Consider the following 22788-nt stretch of genomic DNA (forward strand, 5'->3'; position numbering starts at 1 on the left):
GAAATATCAGGAGCTCATAAATAATATTCTACATAATGTGTACAATTTCATTTATTATTTACATATATAATTTAGGTGGTTTAAATAACTCTATGAATTTGAATGGAAGCCTTGATCTACAATACATATTTTCAATTTATATATTACAATAAAATTAATATATAATACAATTTATATGAACAGTAGATTCCCCGCTTAAGTAGTGTCACAAGTTAAAACATGTTACAGTAATTATTGTAGCACTAGTGGTCCCCCGGCTTCACCCGGGTGATCATAACTTTGTGAGTTTTGCATATATTAACATAATATATAGTCTGTGTCACTGTAGAATAATGTACCTTTTAAACAGATATCTTGTACACCCGTGTAAAGCCGAGTTGAATATATATATAGTAAAATGAGACAAATAATAACCTTAAAAAACATTGAATGTAATATTTAAATTATTTTACACACAAAACACCTAATTTCCCTTTTATTATTTGCCGTTAGTCTGGTCACATACACTCGGTCGGCCATTATGCCTTAAAGCGACTCAATTTCTGATTGGTGCATTTCCAAGTGGGCGGGGCGTAGATATTAAATGCGCCAATCGTGTAGGACTATCGTATGATGAACCGAATAATGTGTGACGTGGCTTAATACATCAAAAACAGGTTCAAATATAATATAATTTGACCATTTCTGTACAGATATATGATAGGACAGCTGCCATGTAAGTCTTTGCTCATTATATTACACATACCCGTGGTATTTCACTATTTTATTTCTAAACATTATTGTTTATGGTACTTTTGATTTACCGGGAGATTTAAATACCTTTCTTGAATTATTAAAATTAAATAAATTACTACCTTTATTTATTTATTTCGTAATACATAAACAAACTATTCGAATGATATATTCGGCAATTTTATAAATTAAGTATTAATTAATTTTAAATAATATTTTTTAATAAATTCATAATGTAATGTACGAACAAAACATTCACATTAAATTATGAAAATTTATAAATTAACTATTCATTTTATTTAATGTTTAATTTTAAAAATGTATGACTAAATAAAGCCGTACATTTCTTATGAAACTAATAATGAAGACGTTGATTTAAAAGTTGCGATACATTATGAATAAGTTCGAGACTCTGGAATGTTCTATCAATGCTTTTTGTGTTCAATTAACATACAATAGTGAGGTAAGGGGCCATAAAATCACTTCAGTTTTAGTAGTTTTTACCAAAGCCCTATTTAAAGTAAAAATTTCAAGTTTTAGAAAAAAAAAATTCATATTTCTTTACCAACAATCTGTCTGACTTCTCTAGCCCCTTACAATGTCAGTTTGCAAAATGCATTTGCCATACTAAAACTAAAGGGAGTATTATTATCAAATATGGAATATAAAAATGTCAAGTTTTGGAAAAATATAATGAATTTTTTAACATATTTTTTATACTATCTTTCCGACTTCTCTAACTCTAAGATACATTTGCCATACTAAAACTAAAGTGACTATTACATTATCAAATATGTGGGAGTAAAACGTGATCAATTAATTTGATTTAGGCAATGCTATAACATTACATGTGTCAGTAATTCCGATGAAATATCAATTTATTTATTGAATAATTAGAATGACATAAATATAATAATATATAAAAATTTGCACGTCTGTATACAGGCTGAATATACTGAACATTATATTTAATACTGTATATACCTGTATTCTGCAAACAACTAAATTGATTCAATACATAAATCAAAATAATTGATCATATTTATTGAGTAATAATATACTTTGTATTGCATTTTAATAAAGTAGCGAGAAAGAGTGTTAAACATAAAAAAATATGATAATCCTGTATTATAAAGCAGGATAAATTTCATCAGGTATAATTGATAATGTAATATCCTCTTTACAATTTGGATGTATGCACTCTTTTCACAGTACCCCTTTTTTTATTGTCATTGGATTTTTTGGTACATCAGAGTTTATTGTCTATGACATCTGGAATTGGTTAATCCCTCACGTTACAGCGAACCATTCGTACAGACAGATAAATACAATTACACTGGGCCCATAACCTAACAATTACGATTTATAAAATTCGTTGATAATCCAATACTAAATCATCATAGTTATTATGATGTACAATAAAAAAACACTTAAATAATATTAACATAAAGTTCATATTGCAACATCGTCCGTTTATATTATACCTAATTTATAATTAGGTAACTTTTCCTATGATTGTCATTACACCGAGCACTGTGTCATTCAAATATCATACATTGTTTCATTCACACATAATTCGAGTTAATTTTAAAATACACATCGGATGCTAGCTAAGACGGCGGCGTTTGTGATTAAACCCGGGGGTCTCTCGAGGTTGGGCCACGTTGGGGGTCACATTTAGAACCACTGGCACTATACTCGTCATTGAAGTGTCTCCCGGAGATTTGTCCGCGTCACGAGGGGGGGTCGCGTCGGGGTCACGCGAGGGTCACATCTCGAGCGTGATCCCTGGACCCCCCAGCCGAGTCTCCGTGACTCTGAAGCCGTGTTCGAGTAGCTGACCAGCTAGGGAGTCCACGATCGACCGAGGAGTGGAAGGAGGGATGAGTACCATAGCGTATCTGTAAATAACAAAATAAATACAATTTAAGATCAAAGTCATGTCCGTTATCCAGACGTATCCCTTTAGCCGCTTCAAAACATAACAATAATAATAATAATCTCAGGACAATTCACACAGCGCCATCTAGACGCAAATTAAGCTAGCTACAACTTGTGTTATGGGTACTAAAAAATCTGTATATATTTTCCGATTCCGATATGATTCCGCTTTCAAATTCATAAGCGATGCTTACAGATTAGTTCTACTGATTATAATTAAAACTAGTTGTTCCCGCGACTCCGTCCGCGTGGAAATTTACTTTATTTTTCTAATTTAAAGGATTTTTTCTAAAATAAAAGTTGCCTAAGTTACTCCTTATTACATTAGCTACCTGCCAAAAAAAGTTCCGTCAAAATCGGTGCAGCCATTTCAGAGAATAGCCGGAACAAACAGACAGACTCCAGATAGACAGACGAAAATTGTAAAAAATGTTATTTTGGTGTATGTACCGTATTCATATGCATGTAGTAAAAATCGGTTATTTCAATATTACAAACAGACACTCCAATTTTATTTATATGTATGTAACCACGTACCCGCCTCCGCCCGCGCCGGTGAGCTTGCAGGCGAGTGCCCGTTCCCTCGCTGCGGCGCGTATCGTCTCTAGCGCGGGGTGCGACACGCCCAGCGCCGCCAGCAGGCAGTGATTCATCTCCCACAGCTCCTGCAGCATCACAACACATGTAGTACACGCTCATCATCAGAGAAAAGGAAAATAGGTATAAGGGAGTTAAACGAAATGTTACAGTTATGACATGTTTTTAAACTCATCTCCCACAAAATCTACAACATCATAACAAATGTAGCTTCTGCTCTTCGTCAGAGAAGAAGGTATACGGAACTTGAGCGAAATTTTGTGGTTTCGACAATTTTTCCCAATTATTCTTCTAACGCCGTTGGCCGCAACATCACAACGCATGTAGCAAAACCTCACCATTAGCCGACTAGCAATTAAATTTTTAATAAAAAAATAAATTGATTACAAAAAAGGAAAAAAAAATTAAGCATTCTCAAGGAAATAAAACCACCACAACCAAATAGAGAACTCTACCTCCTTTTTTGGAATCAATTTCGATTTACTGTTTGTGTCGTAATGCCCACATAAAATTGAGAATATTATATCACCTTTCAGTATAGGTTTTTTTACTTTGTTATCGGTGTTACCATCACTGGAGAATAAGCCAGAAATGTACATTTGATGTAGATCAGATTCAACAGCCTCCGATCAATTCCCCGTACAATTTAGACTGGGATCGAAATTACGATAACCTGAGCCGAGATTCGAACGGCTAGCGATGCCCTCAGACCAAAGTCGTATCCGTTCATTCGCTCCGTAAGTCCTTCAGTGGGTTTGGAGTGCTATCTGCACTCGCCCCCTATCGTTCAGTGAAGCTGTAAGCCAGCTGCGGCCAACAGCATTATAGGAAGTCGAAACAAAATACAAGCCTTTTTTGATTTTTTAGGGCACTTTTACGCGCACTATTTCGAACCTACACTCACCGCTAAATGTTGATAGTCGGACTCGGTGTCCGATTCACACTTGCCACTGGAGATTTTTTCCAAAACCTGCAACGAAAAATAAAATATAATAGAAATAGAAATAATCTTTATACATCTAACCTCAATATACGCACTATCTACTTAAACTCAATCAAATGAGATCAAAATAATTTGTTCATGTAAGACCTTTTAGCCGCTTATAAACGCCGATTTTGTATTAACATTTCTTCCCAGAATCAAAACATACAACTATTAAGTTATATAATTTTATTCTACCACTCATTCGAAACGCAGAATCATCACAAGAAGAATGAAGAAGTAACTTGTGTGTAACTCTTTTAAATAAATGTAAAGTAAAGTAAATAGCACACACATGCAGGTTTACCCTTTATTGAACTTTATAATAAATGTAAATGTGTGTAAAGATACAAATAAAAAATATATATTAATCTCTCTATCTAAATATATATTAACTACATAACACTAAGTAAATATATGTATGTAACAAGAAGGACGCATACTAACGAAATCATTATGTTTTATAAATATTAATTTATAATAAAGATTACTTAATTATTTAGATATTATCGTATTATTTACCCGCAACAGAGGACAATTCACACAGCGCCATCTAGACCCAAGTTAAGTTGGCTAAAGCTTGTGTTTATATATGGGTACTAGATAACTGATACAAATCATAATCATCATCATCATCGCAGCCCGGAAGACTGATACAAATACATAGATATAATTTGATTTTTCCTAAATACATACATAATATACATAGAAAACACCCAGACCGATACAAACAAGAAATAAATGTTTGTGCCGTGCGAGAAATCGAACCCGCTACTATCGGCCGTCAAAACACATGCGCACTTAAAATAAAACACTAACCTGTGTAGCAGTATGTGCCAAATGATCACACGCCTCCATGATATGGTCTACGGCAGCCATATTCCGCTGCCGGAGCGCAGCCACCCGCACCACCAGCGACCGGGTCTCCCGCGACACTCGCGAGTCCACCAGCAGCACCCGCAGATTCAATCTTATGTTCAGGACGCGCGGTTTCCCGCCTTTTTTGAACGATACCATAGAGCCGAAGGTGCACGTCGCGTTGTCTATACCTAGAGAAAAAAAATATATAAATAGCTAAAATAATCTATGAAATTGCTACATTCTTTAAACAGAAACTCTGTATTTATATTTATTTTTTTTATATGTAAACTAGCTGTACCGGTAACCGTTGTATTGCCATATAAATTAATATCGCTATTAATAAATAGGGGTTGGTGATAGAAGGGTGAAAATTTAGGGTTGTATATATTTTTTATTGCCACATTAAAAAAAAAAATTAAAAATAATATTTTTGGGGTGAGCCACCTTCACTTTCGTTAAATCAACTTTAAAAGCTCGGCCGTTCCACAATTCTATGGTCAATTTACACTCAGCCCGAGTGGGCAGGAAAGTGAGCAGCGCGAGAGTGTAAACACGAGTGGAAACAGTTCCCATGCCATTGGCGGTGCCACTCGCGCTGCCCGGCGCTCCCTCGATTGTCGGTTTTACTTCGAGTCAAAGGACTGGCAACGCGAGTGGCAGCGTGTATTTACATTCAGCCCTCTCGCTCAGTTGTCGCCTGGTAATATTTCCGGCAACGCGAGTGGCAGGGGAAGTGGCTGAAAGTAGCATAGTAGAAGAATAGTAGCATAGTAGAACGTAGCATTATATTGTCAGGCAAATGATTACAAAGAGAGACAGACATGTTTAATACATTTCTCCTACAAAAATCTTTAGGGCATTGACGTTCATATAATCTTATCATCATCATTACATAGTACAGAACAAAGTCGCTGTCGCTGTCTGTCCGTCCCTATTTATGCTTAAATCTTTAAAACTACACAACAGATTTTAAAGCGGTTTTTTTGAATAGATAGAGTGATTCAAGAGGAAGGTTTATATGTATAATACATACAATGTACACCCGGGCGATGCCGGGGCGAGTACCTAGTATTATATAAATGATGATAATGTTTTTATAGAAAATATCTAACTTAAAATTCATAGCGCTGACAATGTTATCTGATTGAACAGAGATTAAGTGCGTAGCGGTTTCTATGTTGATTGTCGCATGCCTAAACCTTGTTAGTGTAAATCTAATTAAAACAATATTTATTTAAAAGAGCAACACATAAGTTTCGTGCTCATTCTTCTTGTGATGAGTTTGCATTCCGAATGAGTGGTAGAATAAAAAAAAAGTGACAATTCAAAAGTGCTTATATTAAGTTTATTTTAATAAAGATTATTTCTATTCTATTAATTAAAAACCCGTTATCTGTTTTAACCTATAAATTAAGTCAGACAACTGACACTTCCGTTTCCGGGAGTATAAATTTATTGAAGAATAATATATTTCCAATTGACAGTCAAAAATTTTAATGTACACACATAAAACAATAGTGTATAATAATAATCAAAAGCTAACAAGATGTATTGTTTTCTGTCCGTATGTTTAAACTGAAATGACTGTTCACACGAGGTCACCTGTACAAATTTTGTCGAAAGCATTTTATTTGAAAAGGTGTTTTACCAATTTTCACGGAAGACGTGACGTGTTTTATATGGAAAATTATAGAACAATAATAATAATAATATAAAACAAAAACATTTAGAAATATAACAACAATATATTCCATCAGCAAAGAAATAAAACAAACGTGGCACTAAAATACAGGAACAATAATAATAATCTCAGGACAATTCACACAGCGACATCTAGACCCAATTTGTGTTATGGGTACTAGACAATTGATATAAATATATAGATTTTTTTCTTAAAAAGAGATAGATAGATATTTTTATTTTGTAAATACATATATAATATATATATATATATATATAACACACCGAGACCGATACAAACAATCATACTCATGAATACAAATGTTTGTGCCGTGCCAGGAATCGAACCTGCTACCATAGCAGCGTGCTAAACCACTAGACCACCGAGCTCGTTATCTTATTATTATTATTAATATTATAAACGCAAAATTTTGCGAGTATGGAGGGATGTTTGTTACTCTTTCCTGCAAAAACTACTGAACGGATTTTGATGAAACTTTACAGTAATGCAGCTTATACATCAAAATAACATATAGGCTATAAATTTGTGGATGAAACCGCGGGTGCAGCTAGTATAATAATAATATTATTATCCACAGCAACTGTTTCAAAAACACTACATAATGCAGTAGAAGAACTGAAGAGTTTGTTTGTTTGAACGCGGTAATCTCAGGAACTACTGGTTCGAATTGAAAAATTCTTTTTGTGTTGGATAGTCCATTTGTCGAGGAAGGCTTTAAGCTATATAACATTACGCTACGACCAATAGGAGCGGAGCTGCAATGAAAAATACTGCAAAAGGTGGAGAAATGAAACGCAGACGAAGTTGCGCAGGTCAGATAGTACAATATAAAAACAAGGGACAGATATACATACATCAGTCACGTATAGAGTTGCCACATTTTTTTCACCCTATAAGGCGCAAACGCTTAAATAAGCAAAAAAATACGGGAATTTAGTTTTTTACCCGTGATAAATTATCATAAGACAAATTGTCTAGCGTAGATCCATCGGGTTAATAATAAAAAACGGAGCACGATTCGAATACGGGACAGAGTCAGTCCCGCCGGGACATTTTAAACTAAGCCTAAAATACGAGACGTCCCGGGAAATACGGGACGTCTGGCAACGCTAGTCACGTACGATGTTCTACACCAGTGATTCCCAAAGTGGTCTGTATCGACCCCAGGGGGCCATGACAAACTGCAAAGGGTCTACGACATCGGTCATCTTGTTGTTTTTACTTTTTTAACACTAAACTTTACTACAGTTGGAAATTTACAAAAAAAAAACAATACCAGGTATAGGGAAAGCGGGGTCTACCGAAAACCGAAAAATATGGCAAGGAGTCTACGGCACAAAAAAGTTTGAGAACCTCTGTTCTACACTATGCAACCACCTTGGTACCGGCCCACGTAGCATCTATTTATATATTTCTTGTTATTTCAATTACGTAAATAGCATTAATTATTCGTTTTATGCATATGTATGTTTTATTTATAATTACGAGTATATATATATATAAACAAGTTAAAATCTTATTCGATCAAAGTCAAACATGTTTATCTATAATAATATTATAAGAGCCCACGCACACAGAGAGCGGTCAGAGTTCTGCGTTCTAATAGAATAGAAAATCATTTATTCAAAAAAACTTACATTGAAGCACTTTTGAATAGTCATTACATTTTTTTAATCTACCGCTCATTCGGAAAGCTGTCTCATCACAAGAAGAACGAGCAAGAAACTTGCGTGTTGCTCTTTTAAATAATTTTATTATTACTTTACATTTTTAAGTTTAAGTGTGTGAATACAAACCACCAATTAGCACTAAATCAATTAAATACTCAAATAGAAAACATATTGAATATATAACCAGCTGGTTAAACAATTAATAAGAGGAATCATAGTGATTAGAGCAGACCAGTGTCTGTTTTTTTTTTGTTGATGATAATGAAATGGTGCTACCGCCTGCGCTAACGGTTTACGCTGGCGGGGCACCAGTGGAAGATGATAAGATGAGCATGAGGTCCAGTCCATCGTGACAAATTACAAACGGCGCGCTTTATTCTACCCCCGACCAGTGTCTAGTTTCGCTTTTTTGGTCGTTTTGGTCTTTGCAACATGTCACTACTAAGTTCATAATCCGATGAAGAATTATTTCCCTTGTGGAGCTTAGCTCCTTCTAAAAATAAAAGGAATGATTGTGTGCACCTATGTAATTAGCACAACGCGAAAAGAACAAGGCAAATTTTATTTATTGTCTATATTAAATCGTATAATAAACTCCTATCTCTAACCAATTCAATCAACTTTTCCCTGCTTCCAAACTCAGACATCGCGGCGTTCCGGCGTTCCTTGTCTTGGCGGGAAAAGAACTCTTAAAACGCGAAGTTCTGTTTTGACCGCCGCGGTCAGACTGCCCGCTGTGTGCGTTATTGTTATAGTCGGTACATTCTAATGAACGCCGAACGCGGAACTCGGAACTTGGAACTCCTGCCCGCTCTGTGTGCGTGGGCTTTAAAGTATATATGTTAGCGTGTGATTATATAATAGTTTATAAGAATGTCTGCAGAAGAAGCCATTTTGTAGTTAGTTTTTCCCGCGCAAAACGCAATGCACCACAGATTCAAAATATTGCACGGCGCGCAGCCGCTGTAGGATGACGAGCGCGATAGCTGTATGCGATGTTAATACTATGAGTATTAACATATAATTATGGTCGATTATGGGTTTTTTAGAGACAAAGAGAGTTTAATTAAGTTATTTTTTTAATTTAAATTACAATTGAAAATCTCCATTGATTCGACTTATAACTATTACCATCGCACCGCTCGCCATCGACATGGAATTCATCCCCACACGCTAGAACCTAAGTGGTCTCGGACAGTGCGGTTTCAGAGGAGCTTCCTCCTGCGTACACTTAGATTGTGGAATGAACTACCTGCCGAGGTTTTCTCACGAGACTACAGCATGGGGTTTTTCAAGAAGGGTATATTAAGGTTTCTTAAGGGTCGGTAACGAGTACGTGATACCCCGTGATGACGTACGTGATGGTGTTTCAGGCGTCTATAGGTAACGGTAACCGTTTACCATCAGATGGGCCGTATGCTTGTTTGCCACTATCATAACGAATTACATTCGTTTAGACATGAAAAGAACAAACAGATAGTAGAATAACCTAATTTATAATATACTAGCAGATCCGGCCACGCGTTGTTGTGGCTAAGGTTCTTGAATAAAATAATATTGCGACTATAAATTGAGATGTAAGCTATCCTATCTTTCAAGTTGGATCAAATTGCACACAATGCGCAAATCAAATTTGCAATCAGGTAGTGGTTTACGAGTCCATCGCGGACAAATAACGTGACACGTAATCATTACATAGTATAAAACAAAGTCGCTGTCGCTGTCTGTCCGTCCCTATGTATGCTCAAATCTTTAAAACTACGCAACGGATTTTGAAGCAGTTTTTTTAGTAGATAGAGTAATTCTAGAGGAAGGTTTATATATATAATACATGTACACCCGGGCGAAGTTGAGGCGAGTAGCTATTTTTTATATATAAAGATAAGTATGCGATATTTCAAACGTCTGTTTGCGCAATTTTCTTAAAATTAGTACAAAGTTTTAGCTTCACGTATTTATATCAATATATTTGAAAGATTATTCTCAGTTTATCTTTCTAACTTTTCTTGGGTGAACGCAATCAAACGCGCGCCGGGCACACTTGGGGCGGACCTCTACAAGGTCATGTCATGACCACCGGTATAGTTTATTGAATAATATGCTTCTTGAAAATGTGCGATTGTTTGTACTGATTGTGTATTGGTGTCAAGGTGCTATCAACATGTCAAGGTGGCCCATAGTTTTGGAAATTTAATATTTCTATCCATATATAATATATATATTAGAAGGTGTGTCTGTCTACTGTCTGTTTGTTATCTTTTCACATATAAATGTATGTAATTTGGTATGAAGATTGTATTGTACTTTTTTTATATTTATTTGACGGTTTCGCTGGTCTAGCGGTTTAGCACTCCGCTTTACTTCCGATTGTCGCGAGGTTCGATTCATCGCACGGTGCAAACATTTGTATTCATGAGTATGATTGTTTGTATTATGTATGTATTTACAAATATGTATATATCTGTGTATTTGTATCAGTTACCTAGTACCATTATGGGTACAAGCTTTAGCTAGCTTAACTTGGATCTAGATGGCGCTGTGAGAATTGTCCAAAGATTATTATTATCTCATTATTATTATAAACGCGAAAGTTTATGAGTATAGATGGACGTTTGTTACTCTTTCACGCAAAAACTACTGAGCGTATTTTGATAAAACTTTACATTAATATAGCTTATACATCGGAATAACACAGGCTATAATTTTTAAAGATATAATAATTCAGTAAGCGTGATGCAGGCGAAGTTACGCTGGTCAGCTAGTAATAAATCAATCCTTTCTACGAACACAGTCAAGAAAACCGTAAACCACACCACTGTGTCTCCCAAACTACGACGTTGGCAAAATCACCGACCTCATTTGGTGGAAGCCATTTAAACTAAAAGAAGAAGAAGAAATATATTTGTAGATTTTTAATTTTTGTAAATTTTATATTTGTCCTTGTTATAAATTTAGCATATGTTATTAACTATATAATATACGGCCCTGTGCGGCACACAGTGCTTTTAGCACACAATCTCATATTTTATCTTCTTTATAATTTACTTCTGGTGTAAACAAAATAAAGAGTATTAATAAAAAAAACTTTATTTGAATTGCAAATCTATGTTTTTGAATAAAAAATTAAAACAAACGCGCACGAGGTCGCGCACAACTAGTCAAAATATATGACCGTATATATATGTATATATGTATATATATGTACGGTCACTGTTCAGTTATCACGTATGGTAATATTAAATCTAATTGGAAACCACGAGTTTATTTGTAGTTATTGTAAGAGACATCTCAACTAGTGATGTGCCGATATTCTTATAGTATCCGTACAAATCCATACATATAAATAAAATTGGAGTGTCTGTTTGTAATATTGAAATAACAGTTTTTTACTGCATGCCTATGAATATAAATACATACCAAAGTAACATTTTTTACAATTTTTGTCAGTCTGTCTGTCTGTCTGTTTGTTTCAGCTAATCAAAGCCGCGGGAGGACTTATGGAGCGGCTGAAGGCCGCCTGACGAATACGACTTTAGTCTGAGGGCACCGCTAGGGGTTCGAACCTCGGCTCATGCTATCGTAATTGCGATGTTTCAACAATCGATCGTAGGGAAATAATGACTAATGATATAATAGGAGAAGTCCCCAAATAAATTTTATTTCGTCCACTTTCGCGGATACAACGCTGATGTATGAGTGGATCGGTACATTTTCACTTCAATACAAATCAGCGAATTTGCAATTGTTATAGGAGTTACGTATCCGTTCACTGAGATCTTTTAAACTACGCAACGGAGTTTAATGCAATTTTTAGCAATGGATAGAGTGATTTAAGAGGAAGTGTTATATGTATAATACATGTACACCCCGTGCGAAGCCGGGTGGGTAGCTTAATAAAGAAATTGTACAAAAATAAAAACGTTCAATGAGTATTATTTATAGAAAGTCGTCTTGATACTGACATAAAATTCCAAAGGACCAGTTTGTCAAGTGGCATACATGTTTAGGGATATTCCCACCAGCACTGTCGAATATAATTGTACTGTAATGCAACTGCATAAGGTTGTAAATTCTTCATCAAGTTGCTTCGTGCATTTTTTTTTATGATAATGGAATGTTATACCCGGTATGCAGTAACGATTTACGCTGGCGGGGCACCAGTGGAGGATGATAGGATAAGCATGAAGTCAGGTCAGCTCATCGTGACAAATTCACCAGGAATTTATCATTACGGTTTCCGCGTGGAGGTCAACTTGACATGGTACATTGCATGTAATGGGGTCCTGAAACCACATTACTAACAATCTCCTTCTCTTGCTTTTGATGAAGAATTTACAAATTAGTAATGTGCATTTGACAAAATGCTATTTTTTTATAGCATAGGGACAAAACATAGGGTTCTTCTCAATTGGATATATATACCGAACTGGACGGTAGGGAAAAAATAAAATTATAATGTAAAAATTTGACGTTCATAAGCGGCTAAAATGTCCTACATGAATAAATGAGTTTTGAATTTTAATTTGAAAAAAGCATAGGTTTAGATGATATTATGATAGATTATGATAGATGATAAGTATAATAATTACCGCCGCCCATGAGCACCCGCAATACTAGGGGACTTGCAAGTGGTTTACCCGTCTCTTAAGAAGATATAACCTCTTTTCTTGAAGGTTTCAATATCGTATCGCTTCGGAAATACCATTGCTACCTTCCAGCAATGGTATTTCCGAAATGGTACGATATTGAAACCTTCAAGATATCAGCTTATTCCATCTTAATTCTACAATGTGGTTGTGCGTGGCAAAGTTTCTGCAAAACGCACATTGTAAGCCGTCATTTATCCAGATGAACAGTATGATATTTTAGTTGAATGGTATATGTACGAGCTAGCATCGTACATTATTTCGCAACATTAACATTTTATTTTACATTTCACATTTCATTAAAATCAGTTCGCATTCGGTCATCAAGGACGCCGCGCGTACTCATTACAATCATTAATCAGTTATAGTTAAGTTTCAATATACAGTTTTAATCAAGTTTCTATCAGTATCATTTATCAGTTTTACCTATCAGAATCTTTATAGTTTCGGTACAACCCGAACAGTATAAAATTATATTATTATTGGATTGAATATTAAAACATTTATTAAACTTGTGAAGCGATTGTAACAATGTGATTTTTAAACGTCAATTGTTGTTTCACGGTCAAGTACATTCGACACCAATACGGAGAAAAGGTAAATGTACGCACGTCCTTTACTTTTGTACGCAGAATTTACCTTTCTCCTCAGTTAGTGTCGAACCGTACCTGTATTCGCTTATCTAACTAGACACTAATGATCCGTATCCGTGGACACACACGATTGTGGCACATCACTACTCTAAATATACATAATTTATTGTGTAATAAATATGAAATTGTCATTTAACGGTTGAAACGCAATCGTCCATACGCGACATTGAGTGTGACATGGAATACTTTTTTTTTTAAATAAAACTGAAATAAATGTTAAAGTTTTGTTGCATTTACGAAGGCTTTAGTTGGTCACTGACATGCAGACATGATCTGCCTTCGATTACCACAATACTGTGGTACCCTTCTCAATTTGTCATGATGGGCTAACTGACCTAACCTCATGTTTATCTGATCATCATCCACTGGTGCCTCGCCAGCGTAAACCGTTAGCACAGACGGCTGCATTATTCCATATATATATATATTAAGGAATATTTCAATAATAAATATAATAGTCAAATATTATGTAGTTATGTTTGTTTCTAATGATTTTATTTACATTGGTGAATCCGTATACTTTATTAATTTTGCATAACTTATTGGAGTAGAACTTAGCGATACTTTGCAATATATTTTAGCACCTTTACATGTGCTATCATTCAATAAAGATATTTGTATATCATAAACATCTGTAATAGACCTACATGAATATAGATATTAAATTCTACTCACCAGAAGGAGATCCATGCATGATCCTCTCGCAATTGAACGCCCATTCAGATATAATCTCCTTCTCGGTCATAGAGAAGTCATCACTCTGGTCGTAATAGGAGTCGTAGCTGGCACTCTTTAACTTCATAAGCCTGATGAGAGCACCTGCGAGGCAGACCGCGAAAGACGCAGAACTGCCCGTCCCAGCACCAATGGTAAGCTCCGAGCCCATAGATATATTCATAGATTTCACGGGAAGATGCGTGCTGCCGTAAATCCCCGAGAATAGATACAAGAAACTTCTTAAAGAGTTCTTCTGGTTGTTCTGCAGCGTGTCGAAGTTTGGTTTGATGATGTGCAGCAGATCTTCCACTTTCCGAAGATGCTTGTCGTGATTCAATTTGTCGGGGAGCCGCCATGAAAATTTGCCGGTGATGTTGGGACTGAGTTGAGGGTTGAAGAGAGCTTGCACCATGGGTTTTAGCGGTAGGGTTTCTTGGAGATCGACGCATGGCAGGTGGATGTTAACAGTTGGATCTCCATTGTTATGAACCTCCTGGAATAACAGATTGGTCTTTTAAGATTTTGTTAAATGATTATCAAAAAACTTAAACACACCAAACATTGTAGTAGATACTATTTATATTTAATTACTAGCTGTGCCCGTGATTTCATCCGTGTGCAATTTATAGGCTGTTTTATTCGGATGTATAAGTTATATTACTGTAAAGTTTCATTAATATCCGTTCAGTAGTTTTTGCGTGAAAGAGTAACAAACATTCATCCATCCATCCATATATACTCACAAACTTTCGCTTTTATAAATATTAGTAAAATTTTGTTGCTTTGAATAAGTTACATTACTGTAATAGACCTACATGAATAAAAATATTTTGAGTTTTAATTATTCTTAGGTATAAATACATAGTTCCATATTCAGCTACATTTAGGGCATGCAAATTAAGATCAATATTAATATCAAATTTAACAATTGGTAATGTTTTATCTATCGTGATAAGATAGATCATTAAATAGTACGAGAGCTGTAGGAGTGGATGCACATCCACTCCTAACCAGCACTGGTTATGTACATATTCGTAGTCAAAACAGGCTTATTGACAATGGTCTTGCCGATTATAAGGAACGCAGGGAAAGTAGAATATGGACATCATAAGCTGTGCTAAATATTTGTTGTTGATTTCTCGAAAGTCTGTTCTAGCTTACATCTCAAGCTCACTTACAGACAAATTGTCTGACTGGCAATTGTTTAGTTAATAATAAAAATCCAGGACACAATTCACACAGCGCCAACTAGTTCCACACTAAGCAAAGTTTGCAGTAAGGGTACTATCAACTGATATAAATACTAGAATATATTCTTCTTTAGCTTATATATAAAAATCTCGTGTCTTTTTTTTATTAATTTTATTTGTTTCACTGACATTATTCTTTTTTATGAACATATATAGACTTCTGCTGCGATTTGATTCAGCAGGAGTTTTCGTAGGGCTAGTTGTGTTTCACTAGGTGTTTATTATATATATTTATATAGATGACACACATATACATATTTACAAAAAAAAACTCGTGTCACAATAGTTAGTTACCATGCACCTTCGAAACTGCTTGACCTATTTTTATGAAATTTTTTATACGTATTCAGTAGGTCTAAGAATCGGCTACTATTTATTTTTCATACCTCTAAGTGATAAGGATAGTCCACACCTAACATTATTTTTTAATTTCTTGGACAATTTTTTTTATTTTTAAAAATGTGGCATAAAACATACGTACAACCGTAAATTTTCACCCTTCCATCACCAACCGCTATTTTTTTAATAGCGTTCTTAAGTTATATGGCAAAACAACCTTTGCGGGGTCAGCTAGTGATATATAGAAATCACTTAGACCGATACAAGCAATCATACTCATAAATACGTTGATATCGTGAGAGAATATAACCCGCAGCTTTTGGAACTTAACACAGCGTATTAAATTAAACCATTACATTTGAATCAATATATGAATCAACATATGAATATATCTACTATCACAAAAGAAATTTAACTTCCATAATTACTAACGTCATCTGTCCAATTGTTATAGTATATTTGTTCAATAAAATAAATACAGTCGTTATATTATAACAAGAGCTCTGAGAATATCTATACAAGGTATTAATTGATCCATTGTTACAAATACGACTATATTAACATGTTATTTGTTATATTTTCAGGTGTGAGACCTATTGTACGTTGATGGAACAAAAACACAATGTCATCTCACAATTCATCATCGGAATGTAGTTAGAAGCGATATCTTTACATATTATAAAACAAAATCATAGCCGCTTATATCTTATAAACTATGCAACGAATTTTAATGCAGTTTTCAGCAATAGTTAGAGTGATTCAAGAGGAAGGTTTATATGTATAATACACGCGTGTTATAGTACAGAACAAGACAAGAATTTCAAAGCCGCTCCATAAGTCCTTCCGTGGGTTGGAAGTGCCATCTGCACTCGCCCCCTATCGTCCGGTGAAGCTGTAAAGGCCAGCTGCGGCCAACGGCATTAGAATAACCCTCCACCAACCCATGGCCATTCCAACCTCTCGGTTACACAGGCCGCTGCTGAAAAGTACGTAATCTCTTGACCCCTACAAATTATTTCCACTCCTGTCCCTTCTGTCGCACTCTCCCCCTTCTGGGGCAGCGGAAACATTAACAGCTTAGAATAGTTCGAAAAAAAATGTAATAACTCGTCTAATATTGTTTTGTGATGCCAAAGAATCAGGATCCGCAAAATATTTTATGCTGATCAAAATCAACAATGTTTTCTCAATGATACTCGTTGAAGCGGAGGTATCAAATGTGTCTGATGAGTGAGAGGTGCTGAGGGTTTTAATGAGGAAAATACGGAGATTAAATAAAATGCGACTAGTATGACAGCGATATATAATAGAAAGTAAACAATAAAGAATATGTCAAAGAATCTTATTATAAAATTTAAAAATAGTATAAAATCCTATCAAGGAGTTCGCTACACTCGTATTATAAACATACGTATGTAATATAAGTATGTAAGTGTGGATGGATGTATGTTTGTTATTCATTCACGCAAAAACTAGATATGCTTATGTACCAAGAAATTTCACTGCCTTATCTCACATACAGCTTACTTAATAAAGCAACGGGTATCAGTTAGAACTGTTGTATTTAATATAACTAGTGATCGCCCAATGATGATCAAAATTCTATACTTAATTTAACAGTCAGTAAGACTATACACAAATAATATTAAATACAAACAATATTAAGCTGTTCTCAATCTCGTTTTGACCAAAGACTTCATTATTACATAGTATAAAACAAAGTCGCTGTCGATGTCTGTCCGTCCCTATGTATGCTTAAATCTTTAAAACTACGCAACGGATTTTCAAGCGGTTATTTTTAATAGATAGAGTGATTCAAGAGGAAGGTTTATATATATAATACATGTGTGAAGTTACTTGTGAAGCAGGGGTATATATGCGTGTGTGTCAAATACATGTAATGTCCGTCCTTTTATATATTTTTATGCTAAATTAAAAAATTCACTGCACACACACACCCACATTCTGCACTCCTCTATATAAACTAGTAACTGACCCTCGCAACTTCGTCTGCATTTCATTTCCCCACCTTTTGCAATATTTTTCATTGCAGCTCCGCTCCTATTGGTCGTATCGTAATGTTATATAGCTTAAAGTCTTCCTTGACAATTGGACTATTCAACAAAAAAAGAATTTTTCAATTCGAACCAGTAGTTCCTGAGATTAGCGCGTTCAAACAAACAAACAAGCTCTTCAGCTTTATAATATAAGTATAGATAAGTGTGCGAAAATTTCATACTTCTCCGTACGCGTATATGTCGTAAAAAGCGGTACAAAATATTTGCTTCACGCTTTTGCTTTAATATGTAGATTCATTTCATCATTATTAATCATCACGTAAGTGCTTGGGACACATTGTTACATTTTTCATACCTTAATTTATATCACGCTTATTTTATATTTGTATGCAAATCATGTATGTATATGTATATTGCGTTTGCTGACATGATGTCATAGGTGTACATACGATCAGTATACACGTAAAGGTTTAAGCTTCTTTTTTATGTAACTGGAATGACAAGCAAATGGCCCACCGGATGGAAAGTTGCGACCGTTGCCTACATACTCGTAGCAGCATCACGGATATCACAAACTTTGAATATGTTATTTTTGACGACGATCGTACTACCATGCTTGAGGTTTGGATCATGCTTCTGCATACTGTTATTTCACCGCCTTATCTTACAGAAATATTGCTAAGGAAACCGATTGGCGGCGGAAATCCATACTAATATAACAAATTCGGAAATGCATCTGTATGTTTGTTCTTTTTTCACGACTGAACCTGAACAGATCTTAATGAGTTTTGGGATGAAGACAAAATGCATCACAAGGATAGACAAAGCTTAATTTAAAAAAAAATCAGAGTTAAGTCACAATTACTAGGACGAGGTATAGAGGCATCCATAAAGACTACTACAGGCTTTCGCTCTCCGCATGATACGTTATATAGTGATCAACAGAGAAAAGTGTTGATAAATTTTCCAATATCTTTAATAGTGTGGTCTCGGTAGGTACAGTACCCAGTGATCATTAGAGAAGTGTCATTAAAATATTCCAATAGTTTTCATAGTGTCACCATAAAGCAGGTAATTTAATTTACTTCTTATTTTGTCAATTTCGTCATCGTCAGTGACAGACCACTGCAGTCCCGCTATTGAGAGTTACTACACTACGTTAGCCTCTAATAAGATGTACCACTGAGCACTATTCTTGGACCTTTGCTTCTAGTCATACGCAGTTTGTTCCTTTGAAAAGTGGGTCTAGTACTCTTTCTGATTCATCTGCCACTTAATTAGACATCGGAATAAAAATCAACAATTACTACACGTCGTTATGTGGAAGCGTATTTATTATTATTGCATTTTATTCTTAATGCTTGATTTACATAAAATATAGCATCCTAAACACAATTTTAGTGTCTTATGTACTTATTTTGTAATTGCTTTAGCACAATTATAATTAACATACACTTAAATTGATAGATATACTAAAATAAAAAGATTTCAGTAATTATTTGCAATTTAACTAAAAACAAACCTGTCTGATTTGTGTTTGTAAAAACACAATTCAGACTGTACTTATATCAATATATTTGTTAGTTGCTACTTAATAAACTATCTTTATATTATTTACACCTTTATTTACAAATGTAACCAACACCAAAGGCTTATATATCTATAGCAGTATCGTCCAGAGCACAGAAAAAGATAGAAAGGGATAGAAGACGTAAGAGGCTTAAATGCATAAAGTATCTTAGTATTAACGTAAGACACTATGTAAATTAAGCTTCTTTATGTTACAGAAGGAACGTTAAGGAAAAATATACGAATAAACTACTTTTAAATTTGAATTTGCTATTTATTGATATCAAACTCCCTTTTAATGCTGTTTTTATGAACACTATATTTTTTAACGTAAAATCTATCTATGGACTTTCTTGCGAATCGTACCAGACTCATCATATGACAATGGGCACATTCATAACGTACAAAAACTAAAAATCCGAATTTTTGGTTCGAAAGAAAACAAATTGTAAATTTTTGGAGCAGCTGATAGAAAGTAACTGTTGGCTATATACATGAAAGTGAACACTACAGGCATTACAAAAAGTACTGTGACGCCCGTAGTACTTGTTGCCAATCCTGACGACTACGTTTTAATTGTTATTGCACCGAAATAAAATTTATTAACGAAATTCGAGTTATTGTAGACTGAACTGCAGTAAATTAGTTGTATATTATTAAATTTTATAATAATTATTAAATTCACTATAGTCCATCCCGGACTTTAGTAATAAACAATTATTTTTAGTAATTTATTTACCATAAAATTATTCATGGTAAAACCCTGTTAACAATATAATATTGTTATTATACTGGAAAGTTTAAAAATAACTATTTTTAGTAATTTTCACAAAATTCACAAAATTGAGCTATATAAATAGCCAAACTGTTTTAGTTACTAGTACAACTATTTTCAGTAAATACTAATTAATATTGCGATGTTTACTACTAAAGTTTCATAGTCAACTTTTAGAATTATATTTTCATCGTGTACCCTGTAATTTTACTGGCATATCTCACCCTTCATACAGCTTGCAAAGTAAGTTGCTTAAAAAATTAAGAGACTAAGTACGTAGACAACTCTATACAAAATTTCCCTAAAATCAATAAGTGAAATAGAAAAAGAAAATGTCTAGGAAATTCTAATTCGAAGTTTAGTTACAGCAAAATTAGCGTAATTAAGTGCTACAGTGCATATTGTAGAGATAAATGTTAATACACAAAATTTGTGCAATTGTGATATAATATCCAATTTTGTGTTTGAAAATGACCGTAAAGTTACCTTGACAACGATGGAACTTCTCAGGCCGAGGCTTACAGCTATCGCAGTCTTCCCGTATACCACCGAATGTTCCCCGTGCAGTATCACCTTCCCCGGCGCCGACACGCTCACAGTGTACAAATCCATTCCGTTAAACATCTTGTCCCATTCATTCACAACACAAATGCAAAGGATAGAAGAAAAACTACAAGAGTATTATTTCATTGTAATCACTCAAAAATATTACAGCTTAAGGTTTTTGATTGTACTGTTCCACCGTTAGTGTCTTTTGGGTGAAAGCGTGTATGGACTTCAACTCTTCTTGTAGGACTGTGTTAACCAACCTGCGAACAAACGTTTATATATCTGTGGTGGCATTGTTATACAAATATGTAATGAAAAACATCTGGTTTACTCTTGGAGTTCCGGGTGTGAATTTATAGAACCAATAACTTCCACGTGTTATAGTTTTAAAACACCACCCCGCTTTTGACTTTGGCTGAGGTCAAAAGGCAATAGTTACTTTCAATGACGAGAGACCATTAAACAAAATTTCTACCTCACTATGGACTACCAATTATTTTGCGGTAATGGTAATATAAGGGCATAAAGAAATATATTGTTGTTTTGCAGTTCGCCAAGAACTACCAACTGTTTCGGGATATAAGGAAATAAAAGGGCTGTTATATTGTTATTTTGCAGTTAAGCGTCGTTGTGACGATTTGTTTCTTATTTAAAACCAGCTGTCCGGACCCCGCTACGGACGTCACGTGGTTTCTTGTCCGATTTTAAGAATGGCATTGCAGACCACTTCGGGTTTTTTGTTTGACCACGACTACCAGCGGTTCTATTCTCCATAAAAACAGTCTACGTAATACAATAGCTTCTCCAATGTCTAAGATAAGAGTGAAAATCATTTAAAGCATCATTTATGAAAAGAGTCTATTTGTACATCTTCCTAAGTTTAATGAATAATGGTCTTAAAATGCAAATGTTATAAGTTCGATTACCGATTGCAATGCTGTTGTTAATATATCTGATGAGGCACGATATTGACGAAGCACTTTGTATCTTAGGACTTTGTACAGAGGCGTCTACGTCGGTACGGTCATCTATCTCACATACATATATCTGCCGCTTAGTAGCTTCCCATGTCAGATGTGTTTCGGTTTAAAGGATTAGATATGACTGTGGAACTAAAGTCTTAAGTAGTGGCTACACATGAAAGTCCTTGGAATGATCAATCGTTTAATAATACTAAATAATTACCCATAAATTACATTTTGCTAGATTACATTTTGTGACTTCCGTAATGCTGTACATGTTTATAGTCACAACTATAATGATTTTCCATCAAGTGGATGGACAGCTTGTTTTCCATCTCAATTACATAAAAAGACAACCCTGTTCTTGGAAGTAATAACTACATTTATAGATATAGGGAACCGCAACTTTTTCTTTTTTTCCACTACACTAATTTTATGTTAAAAATTTCAATACGACGTCATTAGATCCTAAACCTTTGTTGTCTTATCCCCCTCATCCATCAGCACACAATGACATTTTTATTTTTGCTGTCACATTCTTGAACTTAGGACCCTAATTTGAATTCATTTGAAAAGATTTTGTCAGGCTGCTTTTAGATTAGTAATGAGATAAATCCAAGATGCGTTAGTTATTGATAGTAGCAATTGTTCTGACTCAAAGTCAGTAATGGTTCTGTAGGATAACACATAAGTATAGAACATTTTTTTTTATAGGGGGTTTTGGGTTATTGTCAGGTGCTAAGACCTGCAACACTGCGACCTGCATAGATCTATTGTACTCGCCGTTTTTCAAAGTTCGAGTAGCTACCTAGACCCGTAAGGGAT

General features: G+C 34.8%; 2 protein-coding genes across 2 annotated transcripts in view; both read right to left on the reverse strand.

The window, feature by feature from the left end:
* Nucleotides 1–1580: 1580 nt before the first annotated feature.
* LOC131848895 (uncharacterized) lies at nt 1581–21076 on the reverse strand. The gene is made up of 6 exons (XM_059198855.1): nt 20939–21076; nt 14460–14994; nt 5072–5301; nt 4175–4240; nt 3211–3338; nt 1581–2633 (listed from the first exon to the last, which is right to left on the reverse strand). Exons 1-6 carry the CDS (start codon nt 21074–21076, stop codon nt 2501–2503), a joined length of 1230 nt encoding a protein of 409 aa, XP_059054838.1. The 3' UTR covers nt 1581–2500.
* A 55-nt stretch (nt 21077–21131) lies between these two features.
* LOC131848900 (bolA-like protein 2) overlaps nt 21132–22788 on the reverse strand; it is a 42017-nt gene continuing 40360 nt past the window's right edge. The window contains exon 3 of the mRNA XM_059198860.1: nt 21132–21261. Coding sequence (XP_059054843.1) covers nt 21168–21261 — 94 coding nt within the window. The 3' untranslated portion in view covers nt 21132–21167. The remainder of the gene's footprint in view (nt 21262–22788) is intronic.

Source organism: Achroia grisella, unplaced genomic scaffold (assembly GCF_030625045.1).
Source record: "Achroia grisella isolate CSIRO2021 unplaced genomic scaffold, CSIRO_AGI_Agris_v1 utg598, whole genome shotgun sequence".
Lineage (NCBI taxonomy): Eukaryota > Metazoa > Arthropoda > Insecta > Lepidoptera > Pyralidae > Achroia > Achroia grisella.

Excerpts from the sequence above, each read along its gene's own strand:
- LOC131848895 (XM_059198855.1), bottom strand. The coding sequence starts at position 21,076 with ATGTTTAACGGAATGGATTTGTACACTGTGAGCGTGTCGGCGCCGGGG. Across the intron at positions 14,995-20,938 it reads GAAGTTCCATCGTTGTCAAG|GAGGTTCATAACAATGGAGA; the intron begins GTAACTTTACGG and ends CTGTTATTCCAG. Across the intron at positions 4,241-5,071 it reads TGGCACATACTGCTACACAG|GTTTTGGAAAAAATCTCCAG; the intron begins GTTAGTGTTTTA and ends TTTTCGTTGCAG.